The sequence below is a fragment of the Triturus cristatus genome, chromosome 2_2 (genome assembly GCF_964204655.1).
Source record: "Triturus cristatus chromosome 2_2, aTriCri1.1, whole genome shotgun sequence".
Classification (NCBI taxonomy): domain Eukaryota; kingdom Metazoa; phylum Chordata; class Amphibia; order Caudata; family Salamandridae; genus Triturus; species Triturus cristatus.
This window is the reverse complement of record NC_140582.1, coordinates 720,467,520-720,490,261: the sequence shown is the minus strand read 5'-3', so window position 1 is coordinate 720,490,261 and position 22,742 is coordinate 720,467,520. Positions and strand designations below refer to the sequence as shown.

The following is a 22,742-nucleotide window of genomic DNA, read 5'->3' as shown; positions in this document are numbered from 1 at the left end:
AGACCTATTGCATTGCAAATGCTTGTTGTATTAGCCTTTGGACTATTCCAGAAAAAAAACGTTTAATGCCAATGCATACCTTAACAGCAGGAGAAATCTAGCTCCACTCCACAACAGCTCAACAAGATCTGATTATCACACAGCACCAGGGGCATAACTACCGCAGAACAAACAAGAAGACACCCACAAGCAAGGGGGCTTATCTTCAAGTCGTTAATTACTCTCCATTTTACACAACAAAATGACACCCGAATCTGTTCCATACGAATACTATTTAGCCATTCTTCACAACGTTTTCACGTCTCGTCAAGCCACAATAACACTTAAAAACTAGGATGTATTTGAAAACGTTCGTATGTTTTACCAGTTTGAACAAGGTAAATATAATGTGAAAGGGAATCTACTTTCAAATAAGGATATACTTTTCATTAGGCGTTCACAGTCCTGATGTTTTACGTTTTATTAATCGAAAATGCCGAGATATTAGGCAGATGTTTTCATGCGCTTTGACGTTAACAAGTAACAATCATTTAAAGACTATACCTATATTAATGTCTTGGTCTCCAAAACTAGTCTGTACATAAATCAGCTTTTTTACAGGCATCCTTATGTGATGTGAGTACTGCACCCATCACATCTAATACACTAAGTCTTGTCTTTAAGAAAACGTGCCGGTGAGATGCACTTCAAACTTTCACCTTGATTAAATGGTCAACGCCAGTGCAGCCAGCAAAAGAGAAAGAAAAGGATCAATGTCCTACCAAACAACATACCATAACATTAGACATGCATGTAGCACACAAGCCTACATTTTTACAATCGTATTCGGTCACTGTAAAAGAGGCACAGTGATGATGCCAGACAGTAACACACATTTTACCTCCGCTGTTGGGCTTGACAAGTAACGAATTTCCCAGAAGAGGATAAGTAGGGCTAACGCCTGGAATCCGCTTCATAATGTTCCATTTCCTGATGTAGTCACGCAGCAAAGGCAGTGTGAAAAAAGTAAACAAAGCACACAACAACGTGGCCCCAGCCGTCAACCATAGCGCCTGAGCGCCCCCGTCCAGCAACATTATGAGTGGCGCGGTCAGCAATAAATATTCACGGCACCGTGCCTACGGTGTGCGAGGCAGCAAGCAGGAGTGGCATATATATGGGATCGCTAGAGCAGCCCAAAATATGCCATGCCGCCCCTTTTTACAGAGAGCTTAAAGCGCCAGCACTTGAGCTGGTTGGGAGCTCTGCCTCTTTTTCCGCATACATAACGTCAGGGTGGACACTAGGAGGAGCTTGCATAGATAAGTAGCAGAAGAGTAAGACGTACTGGTAACCCATGGCATGAAGTTCAGAAAACGCAATGTGAGACAGTCCCTGATTGGTCGATCCAAACCCGATAAAGTGATTGGCTCCAGTAGTGTATGCTTTTTTGATACCCAGAACTAAGGGGTAGTAAAGATGCTGCGCTAACGGTTGTCTGCAGCAGACATGTGATCCGATTTGTTAATTAGTACAGTAGGGCGACTGATGTATAAACATAGCACGTTTATTTATTTATTCTAATGTTGTACAGCGCGTGCATGGCCCGAAGGCATCAGAGAGCTTTACAACTATAGCGGGAAGGGAAACAGCAATTACAAGAGGGGACCCAGGGGGAGCGGAGCGCGAGCCAGTCTCCCCCTGGGTGGTTTCGCACAAGGGAGCGGCCACCCAGGTGCGGGGTAGGGTTAATTAGGGAGGCAAGAGGCGAGGTTTTAAGTAGAGGCGCTGTGGGGCGGGAAATTCATTGCGATCGAGGGAGTGGGGAGGAAGGGTTTTGAATTGGCCCCTTGTCGTTTGTCCTTTTGCTGCTGCCGTACTGGTGGGGGTCGCTGGCGTCCCGGGAGGAGGTGCGCGATGCTGTGCGCGTGCTCTGTGTTGCGGGGCGGGTCGACTTTCTGGGCCCGGGCATCACGGAGCAGGCTTGGTTGGGGCGGGGGCGCCGGCCCCGGAAAGCTGCGGGAGGCGTCGCGTAGGGCGGTGGCGACGGCGGCGGGTATGTCGCCGTGGCAGGAAGAAGGCGGCGGGTTGTGCAGCGTCGGGCCTGGCTGGGGCCATGGAGGTCGGGGCTGCGGTTTTTGGTGGGGACCGGCCGTGTCCCTTGAGAGACGGCTCCGGAGTCACAGGTATGTGCGGCCGCCCGTAGCTTTATCAGCGGGCGGCGCGATGCAGGGGAAGCAGGAGGGGGCGGTCCTTGGGCACCGCTGGGAGGCGGGGGAACAGCGTGGTAAGCCGGGCAGCACTTAACGCGTTGGAAGGCAGGCGCTAAGCGGGCGGTGAGTGCTGAGGGTCACGCTGGGCAGGGGGCAGGTTTGGAAACAGCCCAGTCGCTTGCTTCACACAATACCGGTATGGAGTGGCGGGGGGGGGGGGGGCTCAGTTACTGCATTTCAATGGGTGCCAGTATGTCATTTGCCCTGCTACGCCGGCATCATGTTTCTGCCCCACCTCTTTGCCTTTGGAGCCCACTCCGGCTTGGCCATCTGGTTGGGTGCCCCACACCAGTGTTAGTCGGTTTCGGGGCGCTCCTTTTGGCAGGTCCAACGCCCGGGTAGGCAGTTTGTTCTCAGCAAGCCGGGTCCCTGGGTGCAGCAGAGGAGGCACGGTCGGCGGTTTGGTCCTCACAGATTACGGTTGCAGGGCATTTGGGTCCACTTGGGGATGGTGGGCAGCGGATTGCGCGTCACTTACCAGGCCTGTCGGTGGATTTGGGGCAGCATAGTGGCCGCCTGCAGGGTACAGCCAGGGAGTTGGAGCACGAGCCCACGGAGGGCCAGTGGGTCTGGGTGAGCAGAGGTGGCACGTCTGGCATGCGGCAGGGCGGGGTGGTAGGGGTCCCCGGGGTCGCCTTCGGAGTTACGGAAGAGTCTGGTCAGAGCGGCTGGACGACCATACTGCCGGTTTTGTCCTCACGGCAGACGGCTGGCAGGTGCACGCTACAGTCAGATCTATGCGGTTCTGTCTGGGGGGGCGTGTGGAGGGAGGGAGATCTGGAGCGGATTTCCCTTCTACCTCAGACGCCTCAGCTGTTACGATGTTTGTTGCTGGGTATTGGGTTTCTGGAACAAGGGGAATTTTTGGTTCTGAGAAGAGAAAAGGGGTCATGGTGTGGTGACAATGGAGATGACATGGTATTGGATAATGACAACGATGATTTGGATAGCAGGGAACTGCATGAGGGTGATGGGGATGATCGCAAACGATATGTGACATCATGGAGGGGTACGAGGGGTTTGTCGGGGCTACCCAGTATGCTTCTTTTGCAGGCGTCACGAGCGGACCACGCAAAACAGCGGGAGCATGCTACTGACACCCACCTACGGGAGGAACGTCCATTTCTACAATGCAGAGTGGGGCATTTGTGTGGGGTTGCCGTGATGGCGTGGTATTGGTCACTGACAGTGATGATTTGGATTGAAGGGGAATTGCGTGAGGGAACTGGTGGGGGATTTTTTAAGACACAGTATGTGACGTCAATGACGGGTACGAGGGGTGTGCTGGGGCAACAAAGTATGCTTAGTTTTTTGCAGGCGTCTTGAGCGGACCGAGCTAGCAGCAGGACCAGGTCACTGTCACTCAACTACAGGAGGTACAGCGGGATGTACGGAACAGAGCGGCCCAGTTGCCAAAAGGTACGGCAGAATGGTGGTCGGTTTGGCAACAGGGGGGTACAATGCACAAAGCAATACGGTCCATTTTGGTGGGGGAAGAGTTGGTGGGGGTTAATGCTCATGCTGGGGTTGTGCGCCCTGGGAATTTGCTAGATGCTGTAAGGTTGGGGGGCGTCGATGTTGTTGGCAATGCACGGTCGCTGAGAAGGGTAAGGAGGTGTAGGTTTCAGTGGAGGAAGACGAGAATATACACAACACTTGCCTTATATGGGGTTTGGTATGATTTTTAGGATCACATTGCTTGGTTAAGATCAAAAGTGGAATTTTGACATATGAATTTGTGGCTGTTTTAAAGTGCTGCATCAGGTTATTCTGGTCAAAGAGGGTTTCTCAAAGGGGGTTTTCCGGTTAGGATCCAGGGCCCAAGTCGGGGTACGTGTTCGGATAACCCGAACTCTGCTAAGGGGTTCCCGCAGGTGGTCCAGCATACGTTGCAGTGCAAGGTTGCAGCGGGTAGGGTGGCTGGCCCTTTCGGTCAATGTCACATACGCATTTTGATTGTCTCTCCATTGGTGGTGGGCCCAAAACAGAAAGCTGGGGTTTTTTCGCCTGATGCTCCATCTGTCGTGGCCTGAGGGTGCCTCTATGACCGATTTTCCTATTAGCCAGCGGACTCTTGCATGTCTTACGCTTCAGTGGATGGTGCACTGGGTTTGGAACGCTCTGCAGGGCGGAACGTGCAATTGGGTAAAAGTGCTATACAGTCTGTTTTCGTTTTCCTCCCCATCCATCCATGCGATTTTAAACTGTTAGGCATGCATTTCGGGGGCGTTTCAGTAGATACGATGCTGCCAAAGGGGTTGTTACTATCTCGTGTGCAATATTTGACACATTTAGCACTTTTTTACAGTGGCGTTTTTTATTCACACCTCTGGTCACCCCCTCGTATGCCATTATGTGGATGATTTTTGTTCATTGGTGCTCAGAACTCGGGGCTGTTTCATGCGGCTTTGTCTGCTTTTCAGAGTACGGCACAGGGGATCGGTGCTGTTGGCCCGGGACGTAACGGAGGGCCTCAGCTCTACACGGTTTTCTTGGGTATTGCAATTGACACAGTGAACATGGTAGCTCGGCTGCCGGGGGTTAAGGTGCAGGAGATTTCTTTATTTGTCATCAGTGATCGGGGAGCCCGAAGCGGAGCTCAGGAGAGTGCAGACATTATTGGGATACCTCATGTGTGCATGTAGGGTGGTGCGGGCTGGGAGATCTTTATGCAGGAGGTTGGGGTTGGCTATGTCTGGGTTTTTTTCTTCCGCACCAGTGCGTAGGGATGTCTGCAGCCTATAGGGCGGATTTGAGAGTGTGGCTGATTCTCTTGCAGGACTTCAAAGAAGTGTCTTTTTTTTGCGGTCCAACGTATGGTCTGGCTGGTTCAGGTTTTCCTCAGCTATGGTGGGAGCAAAGGGTTTTAGAGTATTTTGGAAAGGGCGTTATGGTGAGCCGCGAGTTGGCCAGTGCTTTGATTAAGGCAAGGGCGCAGTATCACAATTTTAGACTCCTTTCCTTTACTAGTGGCATTGTATGTCTGGGGTGCGGAGTTTCAGGATTGTTCAGTGCTGTTTAATGTCGACGATCTAGCGGTGGTAGAGTTGAGCAATCGACAGAAGACCCAGGGTTTGAGAGTTGTTACATTTGCTGAGTGATGGCATGTTCAATAAGTTTACAGCTTATCATTGTTTTTAAGGCACGTCCTATTTCAGGTGTCAACAAGTTTATAGCGGACTCTCTGTCTCGGTGGCATTGGGAGAAATTTCGCCGGCTGGCTCCTGGGGCCGCACTTCCCAAGTCTTCGGTCCCACTGTGTGTCTGGGTGTGGGGGGCCTAAGAATTGTAGAATTGATAGGGTACGTTGTAGCGGACGCTACGAGACCGAGCTAGCAGCAAGCATGGAGCGACTTCCTCTGTTATGGGTACACGGGTGCTCCCAGGAGGGGTAGGATGGCTGCTGAACAGGTAGTTTTTTGGGTTTTGGATTTACACCTGTTGGTTCAAGGTTTTTCCCACAATGCCAGTTTTTCGGTAAAATGGCTGGGAGTTCGTTTTACGGACAATTGAGGTGGGGGAAGGACCTGGTAAGGGGGGGGTGATGGTGTTGAGAGTTCTCAAAGGTTTCAGTAGACTTTGGGCTGGGAACAAGCAGTCACGCCGACCGGTGACATTTGATTTGTTGCAAAGGATGCCTGGGCGGCTGCCACTTTGCTGTTCTAATGAGAACGAATGCGGCCGGTTTAGGCGATGTTTTTTGTATGGTTCATTTTGAGGCATTTAGGGCATTCGAGCTGCTAGGTTTGCGTCATAGGGTGGGGATTAACAGCGAGGAGGTTTTCTTGAGAAGAACACAGGCGGGGGATTTTTGTTGAGGGTCTCTAAAAATGGTTCAGTTGTGTATGGGTACCTGGGTTTTGCCTACACAGGTGTGGAGTGGGCCAATGCGGTCCAGTAAAGGAATGGGGAGGGTTTTAGGGCGTTTTTTAGTTCCTTTTCTCCTGGGGACATTTTTGCCATGCAGCAGGGAGTCAGAGGTCAGTTGCACAATTGTTGGCAGTAATGAGGAAGTGCTGGTTCTTGTGGGGGAGACCCTTTACTGTTGGGAACACATTCGTTTTTGTATAGGGCTGCAACAGAGGCGGCGAGATTGGGATAGTCATGGCCTACCATACGTCGGGTTGGGAGCTGGAACTCCATAGGGGTGCGAGAACTATGTTTGAAAATAAGTTTTTATTTCTGCTGTGTTTCCTTTTGGTTAACGTTTGTTTTTCTACCTAGGTACGTCTTCGGGGTTGGTAAATGTGAAACAGTCATCATGGATAATAGGACGCTCCTTCGTAAAGTGGGCCGACGTTTATGCTGAGCAACAGTTTTGTGGGAAATCGCTGGGACTACAAGGTGTTAAACATGAAGTGGTTGTTAGGGTAATGGGGGTATGCGTTGGGGTTAATTTTCCTTATTTAGTACTGAGTTGTTCCAACAAGGGCCCGTCAGGCTGGCTGATTATTCATTTGGGTGAGAAGGATCTCGCGGCCCTGTTTTGGGCCGACACTCATAAAGCAAGTTATAGCGACCAGCGAGTCTAATTGGACAGGCACCAAGGTAGTTTGGGACTGAGTTCATAACGAGGATGCACTGGAAGGGAGCATGGAGCCATGTAGCCATTGAGAAAGCGCGCACGGAAGCTTATCAGACCCCTGAGAATATTTTGTGTAGATGGGAATACAGTTTTTCTTATTCCCTTATACGGGGCTCTGAAGGGCATCTTTGCGGGTAGGATGGGGTACTTTTGTCTACCATGGGGCACGTTTTTATTTTTATTTGCTGGAGTTGAGGGTCAGGATTGCTCGAATTCGGAAAGGGAGCATTTAGTGCGCATCTGCAAGATGGTAACACTTTTCTGTTGGGTGGGGCAGGAAAACTCTCTGGGTTTTCCTGGTTGGCGGGTTTTTGCTTGGGGAGTGGGCAGACTGGAGCGGGATTGCCCATCCTCCAACGGGGGAAGTGGGGGACGCAGTCACGGGGACGGGAAATGAGAATGAGGGGGATCTATCAACAGGAGTCATTGAGTTGTTTTTGCTTGGGGTCTACCTTGGGGGTTAGGTTTTTATAGATGTCAGAGAAAATTTGGGGATTTGATTATCAGATAATGGAAAAATGGTGTTTAGAGAAAATTATAATTTGGCACCTGTCTTAATAAAGTGGCCTTTTTTGCTAATAAAGAAGTGGTGGATTGTGAGTTATTGTGCGAGAGGGGACCCAGGGGGAGCGGAGCGCGAGCCAGTCTCACCCTGGGTGGTTTCGCACAAGGGAGCGGCCACCCAGGTGCGGGGTAGGGTTAATTAGGGAGGCAAGAGGCGAGGTTTTAAGTAGAGGCGCTGTGGGGCGGGAAATTCATTGCGATCGAGGGAGTGGGGAGGAAGGGTTTTGAATTGGCCCCACCCACCCTTCCCCTTTTTTGTTTTGTTTCCTTTTGTGTTTTCCCTTTCCCTCAATGGGGTTTTTTCTTCCAGGTTTGGCTACGGCCAGGCCTGGGTTTTTTCTTTTGCCACGATAAGACAGGTTTTTTCGGTTAGCTAGTTTTTCTGGTAGGCGGGTTTTGCTGGGGGGGGTGGGCAGACTGGAGCGGGATTGCCCATCCTCCAACGGGGGAAGTGGGGGACGCAGTCACGGGGGCGGGAAATGAGAATGAGGGGGATCTATCAACAGGAGTCATTGAGTTGTTTTTGCTTGGGGTCTACCTTGGGGGTTAGGTTTTTATAGATGTCAGAGAAAATTTGGGGATTTGATTATCAGATAATGGAAAAATGGTGTTTAGAGAAAATTATAATTTGGCACCTGTCTTAATAAAGTGGCCTTTTTTGCTAATAAAGAAGTGGTGGATTGTGAGTTATTGTGCGATGCGGTGTAAACCAGGAAGGCAACGCCCAAAGGGCACGCAGATTTTCTATAACGCATGCCATTACCAGGAAAAATGTAAGTATAAAGGTAAGTATAAGTATGTGTGTGTATATCTATACACGTGTTTATATATATATATATATATATATATTCCAAATGTACTTTGCCATGCAAAAGAGGACACCCACACAACGTATGATTCATCCTTATTTATTCGGGAGGCAGCAGCGGACTCAGAGAGCATCCCACAGCGTAGTAAAGCGCCTCTTGCCTACGCGTTTCGAGAGCTTGTCCCTTCTTCATGGCATGGCGTGGGTGGGAAGGCAAAGACGTGCACATGATTAAGCAGGTAATAAAGTTTTTCTTAGTCCCGCCTTAGTGGGCGTGTTGGTGCAAGGCACCCTGGTTCGTGTAGTCCTGGGCAATGATGACAGTCCTTAGTGGGTGCTGCTTTGCTTGATCCCTTTGTAGTATTTACCCAGTGGGTCGCTGGCGATCCTCATTTGCTTCCGCTGCTTCAGTGATGCCCCGGTCGAAAAGGCACGTTGTTCCGCAAATTGTGTCGACTTGCAACACTCGGACCTGCGAAGAGCAGCGGGGTTGTCCTCGTGACCCTGGCTGGCCACCACATATTCCAAATGTACTTTGCCATGCAAAAGAGGACACCCACACAACGTATGATTCATCCTTATTTATTCGGGAGGCAGCAGCGGACTCAGAGAGCATCCCACAGCGTAGTAAAGCGCCTCTTGCCTACGCGTTTCGAGAGCTTGTCCCTTCTTCATGGCATGGCGTGGGTGGGAAGGCAAAGACGTGCACATGATTAAGCAGGTAATAAAGTTTTTCTTAGTCCCGCCTTAGTGGGCGTGTTGGTGCAAGGCACCCTGGTTCGTGTAGTCCTGGGCAATGATGACAGTCCTTAGTGGGTGCTGCTTTGCTTGATCCCTTTGTAGTATTTACCCAGTGGGTCGCTGGCGATCCTCATTTGCTTCCGCTGCTTCAGTGATGCCCCGGTCGAAAAGGCACGTTGTTCCGCAAATTGTGTCGACTTGCAACACTCGGACCTGCGAAGAGCAGCGGGGTTGTCCTCGTGACCCTGGCTGGCCACCACATATTCCAAATGTACTTTGCCATGCAAAAGAGGACACCCACACAACGTATGTTTCATCCTTATTTTTTCGGGAGGCAGCAGCGGACTCAGAGAGCATCCCACAGCGTAGTAAAGCGCCTCTTGCCTACGCGTTTCGAGAGCTTGTCCCTTCTTCATGGCATGGCGTGGGTGGGAAGGCAAAGACGTGCACATGATTAAGCAGGTAATAAAGTTTTTCTTAGTCCCGCCTTAGTGGGCGTGTTGGTGCAAGGCTCCCTGGTTCGTGTAGTCCTGGGCAATGATGACAGTCCTTAGTGGGTGCTGCTTTGCTTGATCCCTTTGTAGTATTTACCCAGTGGGTCGCTGGCGATCCTCATTTGCTTCCGCTGCTTCAGTGATGCCCCGGTCGAAAAGGCACGTTGTTCCGCAAATTGTGTCGACTTGCAACACTCGGACCTGCGAAGAGCAGCGGGGTTGTCCTCGTGACCCTGGCTGGCCACCACATATTCCAAATGTACTTTGCCATGCAAAAGAGGACACCCACACAACGTATGATTCATCCTTATTTATTCGGGAGGCAGCAGCGGACTCAGAGAGCATCCCACAGCGTAGTAAAGCGCCTCTTGCCTACGCGTTTCGAGAGCTTGTCCCTTCTTCATGGCATGGCGTGGGTGGGAAGGCAAAGACGTGCACATGATTAAGCAGGTAATAAAGTTTTTCTTAGTCCCGCCTTAGTGGGCGTGTTGGTGCAAGGCACCCTGGTTCGTGTAGTCCTGGGCAATGATGACAGTCCTTAGTGGGTGCTGCTTTGCTTGATCCCTTTGTAGTATTTACCCAGTGGGTCGCTGGCGATCCTCATTTGCTTCCGCTGCTTCAGTGATGCCCCGGTCGAAAAGGCACGTTGTTCCGCAAATTGTGTCGACTTGCAACACTCGGACCTGCGAAGAGCAGCGGGGTTGTCCTCGTGACCCTGGCTGGCCACCACATATTCCAAATGTACTTTGCCATGCAAAAGAGGACACCCACACAACGTATGATTCATCCTTATTTATTCGGGAGGCAGCAGCGGACTCAGAGAGCATCCCACAGCGTAGTAAAGCGCCTCTTGCCTACGCGTTTCGAGAGCTTGTCCCTTCTTCATGGCATGGCGTGGGTGGGAAGGCAAAGACGTGCACATGATTAAGCAGGTAATAAAGTTTTTCTTAGTCCCGCCTTAGTGGGCGTGTTGGTGCAAGGCACCCTGGTTCGTGTAGTCCTGGGCAATGATGACAGTCCTTAGTGGGTGCTGCTTTGCTTGATCCCTTTGTAGTATTTACCCAGTGGGTCGCTGGCGATCCTCATTTGCTTCCGCTGCTTCAGTGATGCCCCGGTCGAAAAGGCACGTTATATATATATACATACATACATGCTAAGAACTCCGTCTTGAATATCCCAATCACCAGGAAGGACGAAAACGGACCCAAACAGCTAAGTGCAAAGGTATTTATTGTTCCATTAAAACACCACACACCGCCATGACGTGTTCCGGCCCCAGAAAGGCCTTGATCATATGTTAGGGGTAGGGCATTTTTAGGGTGGGTGTTTTGTATTGAGATGGGAAGTTTTAGGGTGGGTATGGGTTTTTGGGTGTCAAAGGAATTCTTGGAGTTTAGGGGGAGTATGGCTTTTTGGGTGGCAAGGAAATTTTTGGGGTTTTAGTGTGGGTATGGGTTTTTGGGTGGCAAGGGAATTTTTAGGGTTTAGGGTGAGCATGGGTTTTTTGGTGGCAAGGGATATTTTAGTGTGGGTTTGGGTTTGGGTTTTTGGGTGGCAAGGGGATGTTTAGGATTTAGGGTGGGTATGGCTTTTTGGGTGGCAAAGGAATTTTGAGGGTTTAGGGTGGGTATGGGTTTTTGAGTGGTAGGGAAATTTCCCCCCGATGTATCGGATAACGCAGAACCGCCTCAGCAACCAGGCCGGGCAAGAGGCCACTGCCAGGAGCAGCTCGTGACTTCACGTGACAGTGGGATCACTGTATCCGCGTTGTATGGCCCGGTTTGGACCTGGTGTATGAGGCAGAACGTTGGGGACCTTAGGAAGACTTGGATTGACATACACAGGACTCACCAAGGACAACCAGCCCCCCCTTTGCTAGGTATTACAGCGCTCATTGAGCATGGACTCCGCCATGGGTACTTACTATTATATTGCATGATGGGTGCTGTAGTCTTTATCCACCTGACTACAGCTGCAAACAATCTGGAGGAGCCAGCTGACTTCCCACCCAAGGGGAGGACCGTAGCAGTAGAAAGAAAGGGGTTGGTGTAATCCTGGTCTTGCGAAGGACGTCTGAAGATGGCACACATACGCCGAAATGCATTCAATAAAACGACACCGTCATTTAAACGGTTCTGCCATATGGTTGGTGGATCCTTGGCCAATGAAGGGCGTCACTGTTTTCATTATTTATTGCCTAATGCAATGTCTATGGCGCTCCCATCGCTAAAAATGCTAATTGGCAGCCGTAATAACTGTGCCTGTACATCCCCTCGCCTGCCGGTGGATTAAAAACAAAAACACTGTGAGTGTCCCACATATGGTGAAGTACTCTAGCTTTGTATAAGCCACAACCTGAATAGGTCAACGGAGTCCGTTAGCGGCGGTTCAGCAGCCCAAATTGAATCCAAAATACAGTATTCCACCATTCCAAGGATCCACCAACCATATGGCAGAACCGTTTAAATTACGGTGTCGTTTTATTGACTGCTTTTCCGCACTGACGGCAAGAGCCAGAAACGCGTCTGCGGATGTTTTATAGCCGACACATACCCCGTGAGTGCACCGGACCTTGGGAGTATCTTGAACTCCTTGTTTTTGCTATATATGTGTATATATATATATATATATATATATATTACCTACTGGCGGTCGCCAGTAGGTAGTTATAGTTAGGACCACGTTTCCATAGGAAAACCTCAACATTCTATTTTGAATAACTTTGGCGCCGGTCGACGAATCCTTGCGAATTTCTCAAAATAGGTGGGGCGCTATGCTCCGCTCCTACCCTGAAAGTCTCGGGGGGATCCGTCAAGCGGGGGCTGAGATAAAAGGGGGGTCCCAAAACGCGTTTTTCCCATGCATTTTTTCATAGGATCTTTAGAACGAGCTACAGCCCGAACGGCTGAACAGAATTACTCAAAATTTGGCAGAGAGGTAGTCCTTAGGTCAAGGAAGTGCCTTTTGTAGGTTTGGTGTAAATCTGTTCAGTAGATTCTGAGAAAATAGCCTTTAAATCAATATATATATCTGAGCCCGCTTACGGTACGCTTACCGTACGCGTACGGTGGCGTGCGCGAGCGCGATTCTGATTGGCTCTTAGATCTTAGTAAACATTCGAATCGGCCGAAACCAGGAAGCGGCGGCCGCCATTTTGTGTATTTCACTCTGAAAAAAAAGAGTGAAAACAAGGAAAGGGGGCAATAAGGAGAGTTACAGACCCCCTTACATTTGTGAGGGGGTCAAAGAAGGACTGTAAAGTACAAAGAAAACATTTATTGATTTTAAAAAAAATCACGGGGTACGCGTACGGTAAGCTTACGGTAAGCGTACGGTAGAAAAAAAAAAAAAAAAAAAATGAAAATCAGATTTAAGTGTTTAGATATTAGGGGGCTCTAAAAAGAGCCGTTGTGTTTATGAAATGATTTTTTAGTGGTACCTACAAGTAAGTACAGATTTGTTGACGTGCTTTCTTGCTTTGTCATCGCACCTCGTGCCCACCGTGCGTGCACGGCACTAACTGCGTAAAGTGGGCACGCGGTGCGCGAAGCGCACCGCGTGCTCACTGTGCGCGCACGGTGCGCGAAGCGCACCGTGCGCGCACGGAACGAACTGCGTTAAGTGGGCGCGCACGCCACGAATGGCGTAAAGTAACTTAGCATTTAAAAAACCGTACAAATTCACTGAAAAAACCATAGGTTTCACACACGTTATAGTTAGGAATTAGCATTTAAAAAACCTTGCAAATTCACTGAAAAAACCATAGGTTTCACACATGTTATAGTTAGCGGAAATTTTACTGATAAAAAACCAATGAAATTCTCCCGTTATAGTTAGTGCAGGCAACTATAACTCACGCGACCGCAATCTTCTGCTGATGACATATGTGTCTTTATGAAAAAAAAATATTTGTAATATATGTATAGCTAAAAATGTATGGAAGAAGACATGGGCAAATAAGTGTCTAAATACAGTATTAGCATCAGCAGAGGATTGCGGTCGCGTGAGTTATAGTTGCCTGCACTAACTATAACGGGAGAATTTCATTGGTTTTTTATCAGTAAAATTTCCGCTAACTATAACATGTGTGAAACCTATGGTTTTTTCAGTGAATATATATATATATATATATGTTAGGGTAGGGCATTTTTAGGGTGGGTTTTTTGTATTCAGATGGGAAGTTTTAGGGTGGGTATGGGTTTTTGGGTGGCAAAGGAATTTTTAGGGTGGGTATGGGTTTTTGGGTGGCAAAGGACATTTTAGGGGGAGTTTGGGTTTTTGGGTGGCAAGGGGATGTTTAGGATTTAGGGTGGGTATGGCTTTTTGGGTGGCAAGAGAATTTTGAGGGTTTAGGCTGGGTATGGGTTTCTGAGTGGCAGGGGAAGTTTTAGGTTGGGTATGGGTATTTGGTTGGTAAGGCAATTTATAGGGTTTAGAGTGGGCATGGGTTTTTGGGTGGCAAGGGAATTTTTAGGGTGGGTATAGGGTTTTGGGTGTCAAGTGGATTTTTTAGGGTTTAGGGTGGGTATAGGATTTCGAGTGGCAAGGGAATTTTGAGGGTTTGGATGGGTATGGGTTTTGGTTGGTAAGGTGATATTTAGGGTTTAGGGTGGGGATGGGTTTTTGGGTGGCTAGGGAAATTTGGGGGGTTTAGGGTGGGTATGGGGTTTTGGGGGCAAGGAAAGTTTTAGGGTGGGTATGGGTTTTTGGGTGGCAAGGACATTTTGAGGGTGAGTATGGGTCTTTGAGTAATAAAGGAATTTTTAGGGTGGGTATGGGTTTTTGGGTGGCAAGGGAATTTTTAGGGTGGGCATGGGTTTTTGGGTGGCAAGGGAATTTTTTGGGTGGGTATGGGCTTTTGGGTGGCAAGGGAAAGTGTAGGGTGGGTATGGACTTTTGGGTTGCAAGGGAATTTTTAGGGTGTAGGGTGGCTATGGGTTTTGGGTGGCAAGGGAATTTTGTGGGTTTCGGATGGGTTTTCGGTGGTAAGGGTATTTATAGGGTTTAGGATGGGTATGGGTTTTGGGCGGCAAGGGACTTTTTATGGTTTGGGGTGGGTATGGGTTTTGGGTGGCAAGGGAATTTGTAGGGTTTAGGGTTGGTATGGGTTTTTGGGTGGCAAGGGAATTTTTAGAGTTTAGGATGGGTATGGTTTTTTGGGTAATAAGGGAATGTTTAGGGTGGGTATGTGTCTGATTGGCAAAGGAATTTTTAGGGTTTAGGATGCGCATGGGTATTCGGGTGGCATGGGAATTTTTAGGGTTATGGTGGGTATGGGCTTTTGGGTGGAAAGGGAATTTTTAGGATTTAGGGTGGGTATAGAGTTTGGATGCTAAGGGTATTTGTAAGGTGGCTATAGGGTTTTGGGTAGTAAGGGAAGGTTTAAGCTTTAGGGTGGGTATGGATTTTTGGGTGGCAAGGACATTTTTAAGGTGGATATGGGTTTTTGGGTGGTAAGTTAGTTTTGACGGTTTAGTGTGACTGGGCAAGGTTTTTTTTAGGGTTTAGGGTGGATAAGGTTTAAGGGGTGAGGGGTATTATAGGAAAATGTATATACATATATATTCACTGAAAAAAACAAAGGTTACATGGATGTTATAGTTAGGCTGACATTTCACTCGTACAAAAAGTTATAGTTAGCTGGGCTAACTATAACACATGACCCCGCAATGCACTGCTTATAACCTCACATATGACATCACTCATGTCATGGTCAGTGACATCACTGATGACATCTCAAATTACATCATCCAGTGACTGTGTTTTTAAAACGTTTATGAGTGTTAAATATATATACCAAGGTGTATTGATGAATCAGTGGGTGTATGAGTGCCTGTATCGATGATTCAGAGGGTGGGTGACTGATTGTGTAAGTGAATGATTAGGTGTCTCAGTGAATGTATGGGTCACTGACTAGGGTTTCTGAATGTCTCTATCAGTCTGTCAGTTGGAGTCTAAGTGGCTGTATGGGTGTGTGAGTGGGTATGTGAATGGCTGTATGGATGATTGATTGGTTATCTGAGTATCTGTATGGGTGTCTCACTGTCTGTATGGGTGAGTGACGGTGTGTGTGACTGCCTGTATGGAAGAGTGAGTGTATGTCAGTGGCTGTATGGTTTAGTGAGTGTGTGTGTGAGGGGCTGTATGGGTGAGTGTGTGCCTGTGTCAGTGACCGTATAGGTGAGTGACTACATGTTAGTATCAGTATGAGTAAGTAAGTGGGTGTGTGTGTGATTGACTCTATGGGTGAGTGACTAGGTGAGTGATTAGCTCCAAGGGTGACAGACTCAGTGTGTAAATGGGTGTATGAGTGGATATGTCAGTGGCTGTATCAGTGAGTGAGTGGGTGTATGGGTGAGTGGGTGGATTTGTGTGTAGACCTATGAATCAGTGAGTAGGTTTGTAAGTACTGGTATGGGTCCCTGAATGGGTTTGTGAATGGTTGTGTGGGAGTGGGTGTATAAAAGGTTCTATGGGGGTGTGAGTGGGTGAGTTAGTAGTGTTGTGGGAGATGTCATTGACCATGTCATGAGTGAAGTAATATGTGAGGCCATAAGCAGTGCATTGCGGGGGCGCAAGTTATAGTTAGCTCAGCTAACTCTAATGCCTGAATTTCTCTGGTTTTGTAGGAGTGAAATGTCAGCCTAACTATAACATCCCTGTAACCTTTGTTTTTTTCTGTGCATTTCTAAGGTTTTAAAAAAATATCTTTCCTAATTATAATGTCCCTGTAATCTTTGTTTTTTAGTGAATTTCTAAGGTTTTTTAAAATACTAATTCCTAACTATAACGTCCCTGTAACCTTTAATTTTTCAGTGAATTTCTATGGTTTTTAAAGTAGTAGTAACGTTTGCAGAGTGGTGGAGAAAGGGGGGGTGGCCTCCGACCAGCTCTCAGAAATTCCGCTGTGTAGAATTTACAGGAAGTACCAGGAGGGCTTCTTGACCCCCCAAGGTCCCTCATGAGTGAAGTGGTTTCACCCCCTGACCAGTAGTGTGTCAGGAGCCGCATGTGCAGAGTGGTGGAGAAAGGGGCCATGCCCTCCGAACACCTCTGAGCAATCCCACTGTGTAGGACTCACTGGAGGTAACAGGAGGGGGAGTTGCCCTACAAGGATGTCCTTGGGGGCCAACTACCCCTCCAGTTACTTACAGTAAGTTTCACACAGCAGGATTGCTGAGAAGTTGTCATAGATGTGCCCCCTTTCTCCACCACTCTGCAAACGCACCTCCTGGTGCACTACTAGTTGGGGGATGAAGTCCTCTTGGCTCTTCAGGGTCATTGGGGGCCAACTAGCCTTCCTGTTACCTCCAGTAAGACCAACACAGCTGCATTGCTGATAGGTGGTCAGAGGCCAGGCCCACTTTCTCCCAAATTTTGCAAACACGGCTCCTGGTGCACTACTGCCTCGAGATGAAGTCCACTTAGTCCTGAGGCCCTCAGGAGGCAAGGGGACCTCATCCCCCATCAGCAGCGTGCCGAGAGGTACTTTTGAGGGTGGTGAAGAAAGGGGGCATGGCCTCCAATCACTTCTCAGCAATCCCACTGTGTGGGACACACTGGAGTTACTGGGAGGTCTTGTTGTCCCCTAAGGACCGTCAGCAGCAAAGGGGACTTCATCCCCCAGCCAGGAGCGCACCATGAGGCACATTTGTAGAGTAGTGGAGAAAGGAGGCAGGGCCTTCCACGAGTTGCCAGCTGTTTTTTTTTTCTTTTTAGGAAGGGGGGGCCACATGGCTTCACTTCCCTGGACCATTTTGGACCCCATCCCCAGGGCCCGATCCTTTTTTAATTGTTTTTTATTAAAGAAGGGAGGCACCCCTCCCAGGCTGATTAACCCTGGGGATCCCATCCCCCGGGGTCAGGCCTTTATATATTTTTTTAACGGAGAGGGGGGCCCGTGCAGCCCCCCTCACTGGGCTGATATCACCCCATCCCCGGGGCATGGCCACTTCGTTGGGGACCGTGGGGGGAGTCTCAAGGCCCCTGTGGTGCCTGCCTGCTCCTGTGGCAGCCGGCATTGTTTTTGGACAGAGGAAGTTGCTAACATACAGCTTGCAGCTCCCTCTTTCCAAAAGCAATTCTGCTCTGCTTCGTGGAAGCAAGAGCATTTTTAATGCTCTCGCTTCCACGGAGTGGACCAGAGTTTGCCAAGCCATAGCAAACTGCAATGTGCCAGGGATGGGCACACAGTGACATTGCTGGAGCCATCCCTGGGCGATGGCAGTCCCCAGGGCCATGTAGGGCTCCTAGAGGGCAGCCGCGTGCCCCCCCTCCTTTATTCAGTTTTGCCCCGGGGTAGTGGTGATCCCGGGGGTCCGCAACGGACCCCCTTAATTATTTTATGTGTGACCTGGGGAGGTGCTGGTCCCCATGGCTGCATGGGAGGGCTGGAGCCCCCCACACTTTATTTATTTCAGCCCCCGGGAGGAGGCAGGCAGCAGGGGAGACCCTATAGCCTCCCACGCATTACCTAAAAATAAGTGTGCCTGGGGAGGTGGTGGTCCCGGGGCAGTGGGTCCACAAAGCCCCCCTCATATTGTGTAAATTAGCCCCAGGGAGGTGGCAATCCCCGTGGCAGGTGGGTCCATGAAGTGACCCCATATTCTTTAAATTAGCCCCAGGGTAGGGTTGGTCCGCAAGGCCCACCCCCACATAATTGGAAATAGTCCACCCGCGTTCATAACAAAACCTGCCCCGGGGAAGTGGCAGTCCCCAGGGCTTTGAATAGCCCGAGGAGGGGGGCCCGTGTGCCCCCTCCTATATTAATTTAATGCACCAGAGGCCTGGTCCACCCAGGGTTATTTAAAAGCAAGCGCTGTTTGCTATGGCTTGGCGGGAGCATCACCGCGCCTGCCAAACCTTAGAAAACTCTGCTCTGCTTCGAGTAAGCCAAAGCATGTCAAATCCTCTCATTTACTCAAAGCAGAGCAGAGTTGCTTTTGGACAGAAGAAGCTGCATGTTTAGCAGCTCCCTCTGTCCAAAATCAATGCCAGCTCCTGTAGCAGGCGGGAAGCTGGCAGGGACTGTGGGGGCCTTGAGGCTCCCCCGTGGTCCCCAACAGATGAGAGTGAGTACTCTAGGTGGGACTAGGACGCCCACAGTAGAGGCCGGGCCCCGGGGATGGGGTCCCCAGGGCTGAAATCGGCCAAGGAGGGAGGCCACATAGCTCTCTCCCTTTTACAGAAAAAAGAAATAAAAAACAAGGGCTGGGCCCCAGGGGATGGGGTCCCTGGGGCCAAAATATGCCCATGGAGGGGAGCCGCATGGCCCCCTCCCCATTTCATAAAGGACTGGCCCGGGGGAAAGAGGGGCTACGCAGCCCCCTTCTCTAAAAAAAGAAAAATCTAAATAAAAAGCCCGGCAACTCACCGGAGGCCTTGCCCCCTTTCTCCACCACTCTGCAAACGCACCTCATGGTGCACTGCTGGTTGTGGGATGAAGTCCTATTGGCCCCCAAGGACCCTCAACAGCCGAGGGGACGTCATCCTCCTATACTAGTTCACAAGAGGTGCATTTGCAGAATGGTGGACAAAGGGGGCGTGGCCTCCAACAATTTCCCAGCAGTCCTGCTGTGTGGGACTTACTGGAAGTAACAGGAGGGGTAGTTGGCCCCCAAGGACGTCCTTGGGGGCCAAATGCCCCTCCTGTTACCTCCAGCAAGACCCACAAAGCAGGATTGCTAAGGGGTCTTTGGAGGCCACGCCCCCTTTCTCCACCACTCTGCAAACGCACCTCCTGGCACACTACTGGTTGGAGGATGAAGTCCACTTTACTTTTGAGGGTACTTGTGGGCCAAGAAGCCATTCTGGCTCCTGTAAGTCTCACACAGTGGGATTGCTGAGAGCTTGTCAGATGCCCCGCCCCCTTTCTCCACCACTCTGCAAACGCGACTACTACATAAAAACCCATAGAAATTCAATGTTCGAGGGAGGACCACCGGGGAGTCGGAGGGACTACTCCGGGCACCTTCCTACCGCGAAGTTATAGCCGAGCGCCGCTGAGAAGCCTCCTAGGAGAGGTCCTTCTCCTATAATCGTACTAGGCCCAGTAACACCACCACACAGGACTCCGTATCAGTTGCTTATCTTGGTTCTTTATATAAAAAAAGGAACACGTTCAATATGTACAGTGGGATCGAGGGATCCAGTAAGAGTCTCAATGTCTTTGAGGGAACAGGGTAGCGGGACAGTCTTTGTACCAGCCAGGTACGGAAAGGCTCTGCGCCAGACCTTGGATGCTGGTCTCGGAGCGGTGTGGACGTGGAGAGCCGCGACGGCGTCAGCAGGGCTCGGGTGGTAGTTCCGCTTGGGTCGAGCCGCGACGAGGTCAGCTGGGCTCTGATGGTCTGTTGCAACAAGGTCGGGCCGCGACGGCGTCAGCAGGGCCCCAAAGGTTCGTGAAGGTCTTGTAAGCACGATGGAGCCGCGACGTCATCAGCAGGGCTCAGTAGGTAGGTTCAGGAAGAGTCTTTCTCCGTAGGGTCAGCCGCGATCCGATCAGCAGGGCTCTTGACTCTGGGATACAACTGTCATCTTGTTGTCGGGTCGCCCCAGCTATAGGTCTTGAGCCCTTTGATGTCCGGACCCTTGCGACCAGGAGGGCGGAGAGGCCGGGTAGGGCGCGGCCAGACGCCCAGCAGGAGAGGCGCCAGGCCCCAGAGAGCTGTGGGGCGATCGCACCTAGGTGTGGAAGGACGGTTGGGGGTCCCATCGATACTGCCCTCCGCCGGGGGTGGGAAGGGCTCACGTGGTATCCCCTGGGCCAGGGGTTGGCGCCTCGATGTCGGGCCTCTCTAGGACCGAGGCCGGGTAGAGCAGGGTCACGGAGGTGGTCACGTGGAGTGACGTGTAATTCAAGATGGAGGAGCCCCGAGGTGCATGGGACCTCGTGCGGCTGAGCGAGGGGGAACAGGACCACGCCACGAGGCCGGCTCCAACATTCAATAAAAAAACAAAGCTTATAGGGTTGTTATACTTAGGACATAGAATTTAAAAAACCTTGGAAATTCAATGAAAAAGCCAAAGGTTACAGGGACGTTATAGTTAGGCTCAGATTTCGCCTGTGCAAAACCAGTGAAATTCAACAGTTATAGTTACCTGAGCTAACTATAACTCATGCCCCCGCATTGCACTGCTTATGACCTCACATAATGCATCACTCATGACATGGTCAGTGACGTTACTGATGACGTCTCAAATGACATCACTGATGACATCATCAAGTGAGTGTATGTGTTTTAAGAGTGTTAAACATATATACTAACCTACTACAAAAGTCAAATTAGTATACTAGGTGCACTACTACTGAGTGGTACTACTTCTAACATATATTATGTGAGTGGCTGTGTGACTATATATCCTTGTGTGTATGTGTATATGAGTGGCTGTATTGCTGTATAAGTGGGCGTGTGAGTAGCTGTGTGGGTGAGTGAGATGCTGTGTGAAGGGCTGTATGGGTGAGTGATTGGGTATGTCAGTGGCTGTATGGGTGAGTGAGTGGCAGTGTGAGTGGCTCTATGGGTGGGTAACTGGGTGTGTATTGACTGGCTGAGTGAGTGGGTGTCTGAATGGCTGTAAGAGTGAGCGACTGGGTGTGTAAGTGGCTGTATGGGTGAGCAAGTGGCTATTTGAGTGCTTGTTTAGATAAGTGAGTTGGTGTGTGAGTGGTGGTATTGAAGAGTGAGTGTATGAGTGGCTGTATGGGTGTGTGAACAGATATCTTAGTGCTTGTACAGATAGGTGAATGGGTATGTAAGGGATTGGGTGTGTGAGTGCTAGTGAGACTGTATGGCTGAGTGAGTGGGTGTGTGAGTGACTGTGTATGTGAAATAGTGGGAGTAGCTGTGTGGCTGTGTGAGTGGCTGTATGGGTGAGTGACTGGTTGTATGAACAGCTGTATGGGTGAATGAACGATTGTGTGAGTGGCTGTATGAGTGAGTCGGTATGTGTGTGGCTCTATAAATAAGTGGGTGGGTGTGTGAGTACTGGTATGGGTCTGTTAATGGGTATGTGAGGTTTGTGTGGGTGTGTAAGTGGGCATACAAGAGGTTGTTTGGGGGTGTGGGTGGTTCTGTGGATGATGTCATCAGTGATGACAGCAGTGAAGTCATTTGACATGTCATCAGTGATGTCACTGACCATGTCATGAGTGATGTAATATGTGAGGTCATAAGCAGTGCATTGCAGGGGTGTAAGTTATGGTTAGCTCAGGTAACTATAACTGCTGAATTTCACTCTTTTTTATGAGTGAAATCTGAGCCTTTTATAAGTGAATTGCTAAGGTTTATCACATTCTATTTCCTAACTATAACGTCCCTGCAACATTTGGATTTTTAAGTGAATTACTGTGTTTTTTTTAATTAGTAGTGTGAATTAATAGTGGAGAAAAGGGGCGGAGTATCCAACCAGATCTCAGGAACCCTTCTGTGTCTGACTTATTGGAGGTAACAGGAGGGCTTCTGGGCCCCCAAGAACCCTCAACATCCAAGAGGACTTCATCCCCCAACCAGCAGTGCAACAGGAGCTGCGTTTGCAGAGTGATGGAGAAAAGGTGCGTGGCCTCCAAAGTCCTTTCAGCAATTGCGCTCTGTGGGACGTACTAGAGGTAACTGGAGGGCTTGTTGCCCCCACGGACCCTCAGCATCTGAGGAAACTTCATCCCCTAAAGTACAGTGAGTCAGGAGGCAAGATTGCAGACTGGTGGAGAAAGCGGACGTGGCCTCCAAAAACCTCTCTGCAATCCCACTGTGTTGGACTTTTTGGAGGTAACGTTAAAGTTTGTTGGCCCCCAAGGACCCTCTGGAGCCAAGGGACCTTCACCCCCAACCAGAAATGCACCATGAGGCACGTTTGAAGAGTGGTAGAGAAAGGGGGCATGGCCTCTGAAGGCCTCTCAGCAATCCCACTATGTGGGACTTACTGACAATAACAGGAGCACTTGTTGGCCACCAAGCACCCTCTGCAGGCAAGGGGACTTCATCCCCCAACCAGTTGTGAGCCAGGAAGTACGTTTTCAGAGTGGTGGAGAAAGTGGGCGGGCTTCTGGCGACTTGCTGGTCTATCTTTAAATTTTTTATTTATTAGGGGAGGTTGACCGTGTGGCTCCCCTGCCCTGCCCTGGGCCAGTTTCGGCCCCGGGGGCTCCTTCCTATTTTGAATTGGGTAGGGGGATACACGGTCCTCTCCCCAGACCGGTTTCGGCCCTGGGGACCCCATCCCCCATGGCCCGCACTTTTTAAAATAAATTTAAAGGTAGGGGAGCCGAGCTGCCCCCCTCCAGGGCTGATTTCGACCCC

At 49.9% G+C, this 22,742-nt stretch overlaps 1 protein-coding gene across 2 annotated transcripts in view; it reads right to left on the bottom strand.

Moving 5' to 3' along the window:
* The window catches only part of CYP4V2 (cytochrome P450 family 4 subfamily V member 2), a 344,463-nt gene that overhangs the window by 286,581 nt on the left and 35,140 nt on the right, over positions 1–22,742 (bottom strand). Inside the window, exon 1 of one of the 2 annotated variants that reach the window (XM_085641977.1) lies at positions 881–1,338. The exons of the other annotated variant lie outside the window; for it this stretch is intronic. Within the exon in view, the coding sequence (XP_085498103.1) occupies positions 881–1,076 (196 nt within the window). The 5' untranslated portion in view covers positions 1,077–1,338. Of the gene's footprint in view, positions 1–880; positions 1,339–22,742 lie in introns of those variants that run through there. 2 annotated transcript variants of the gene reach the window in all.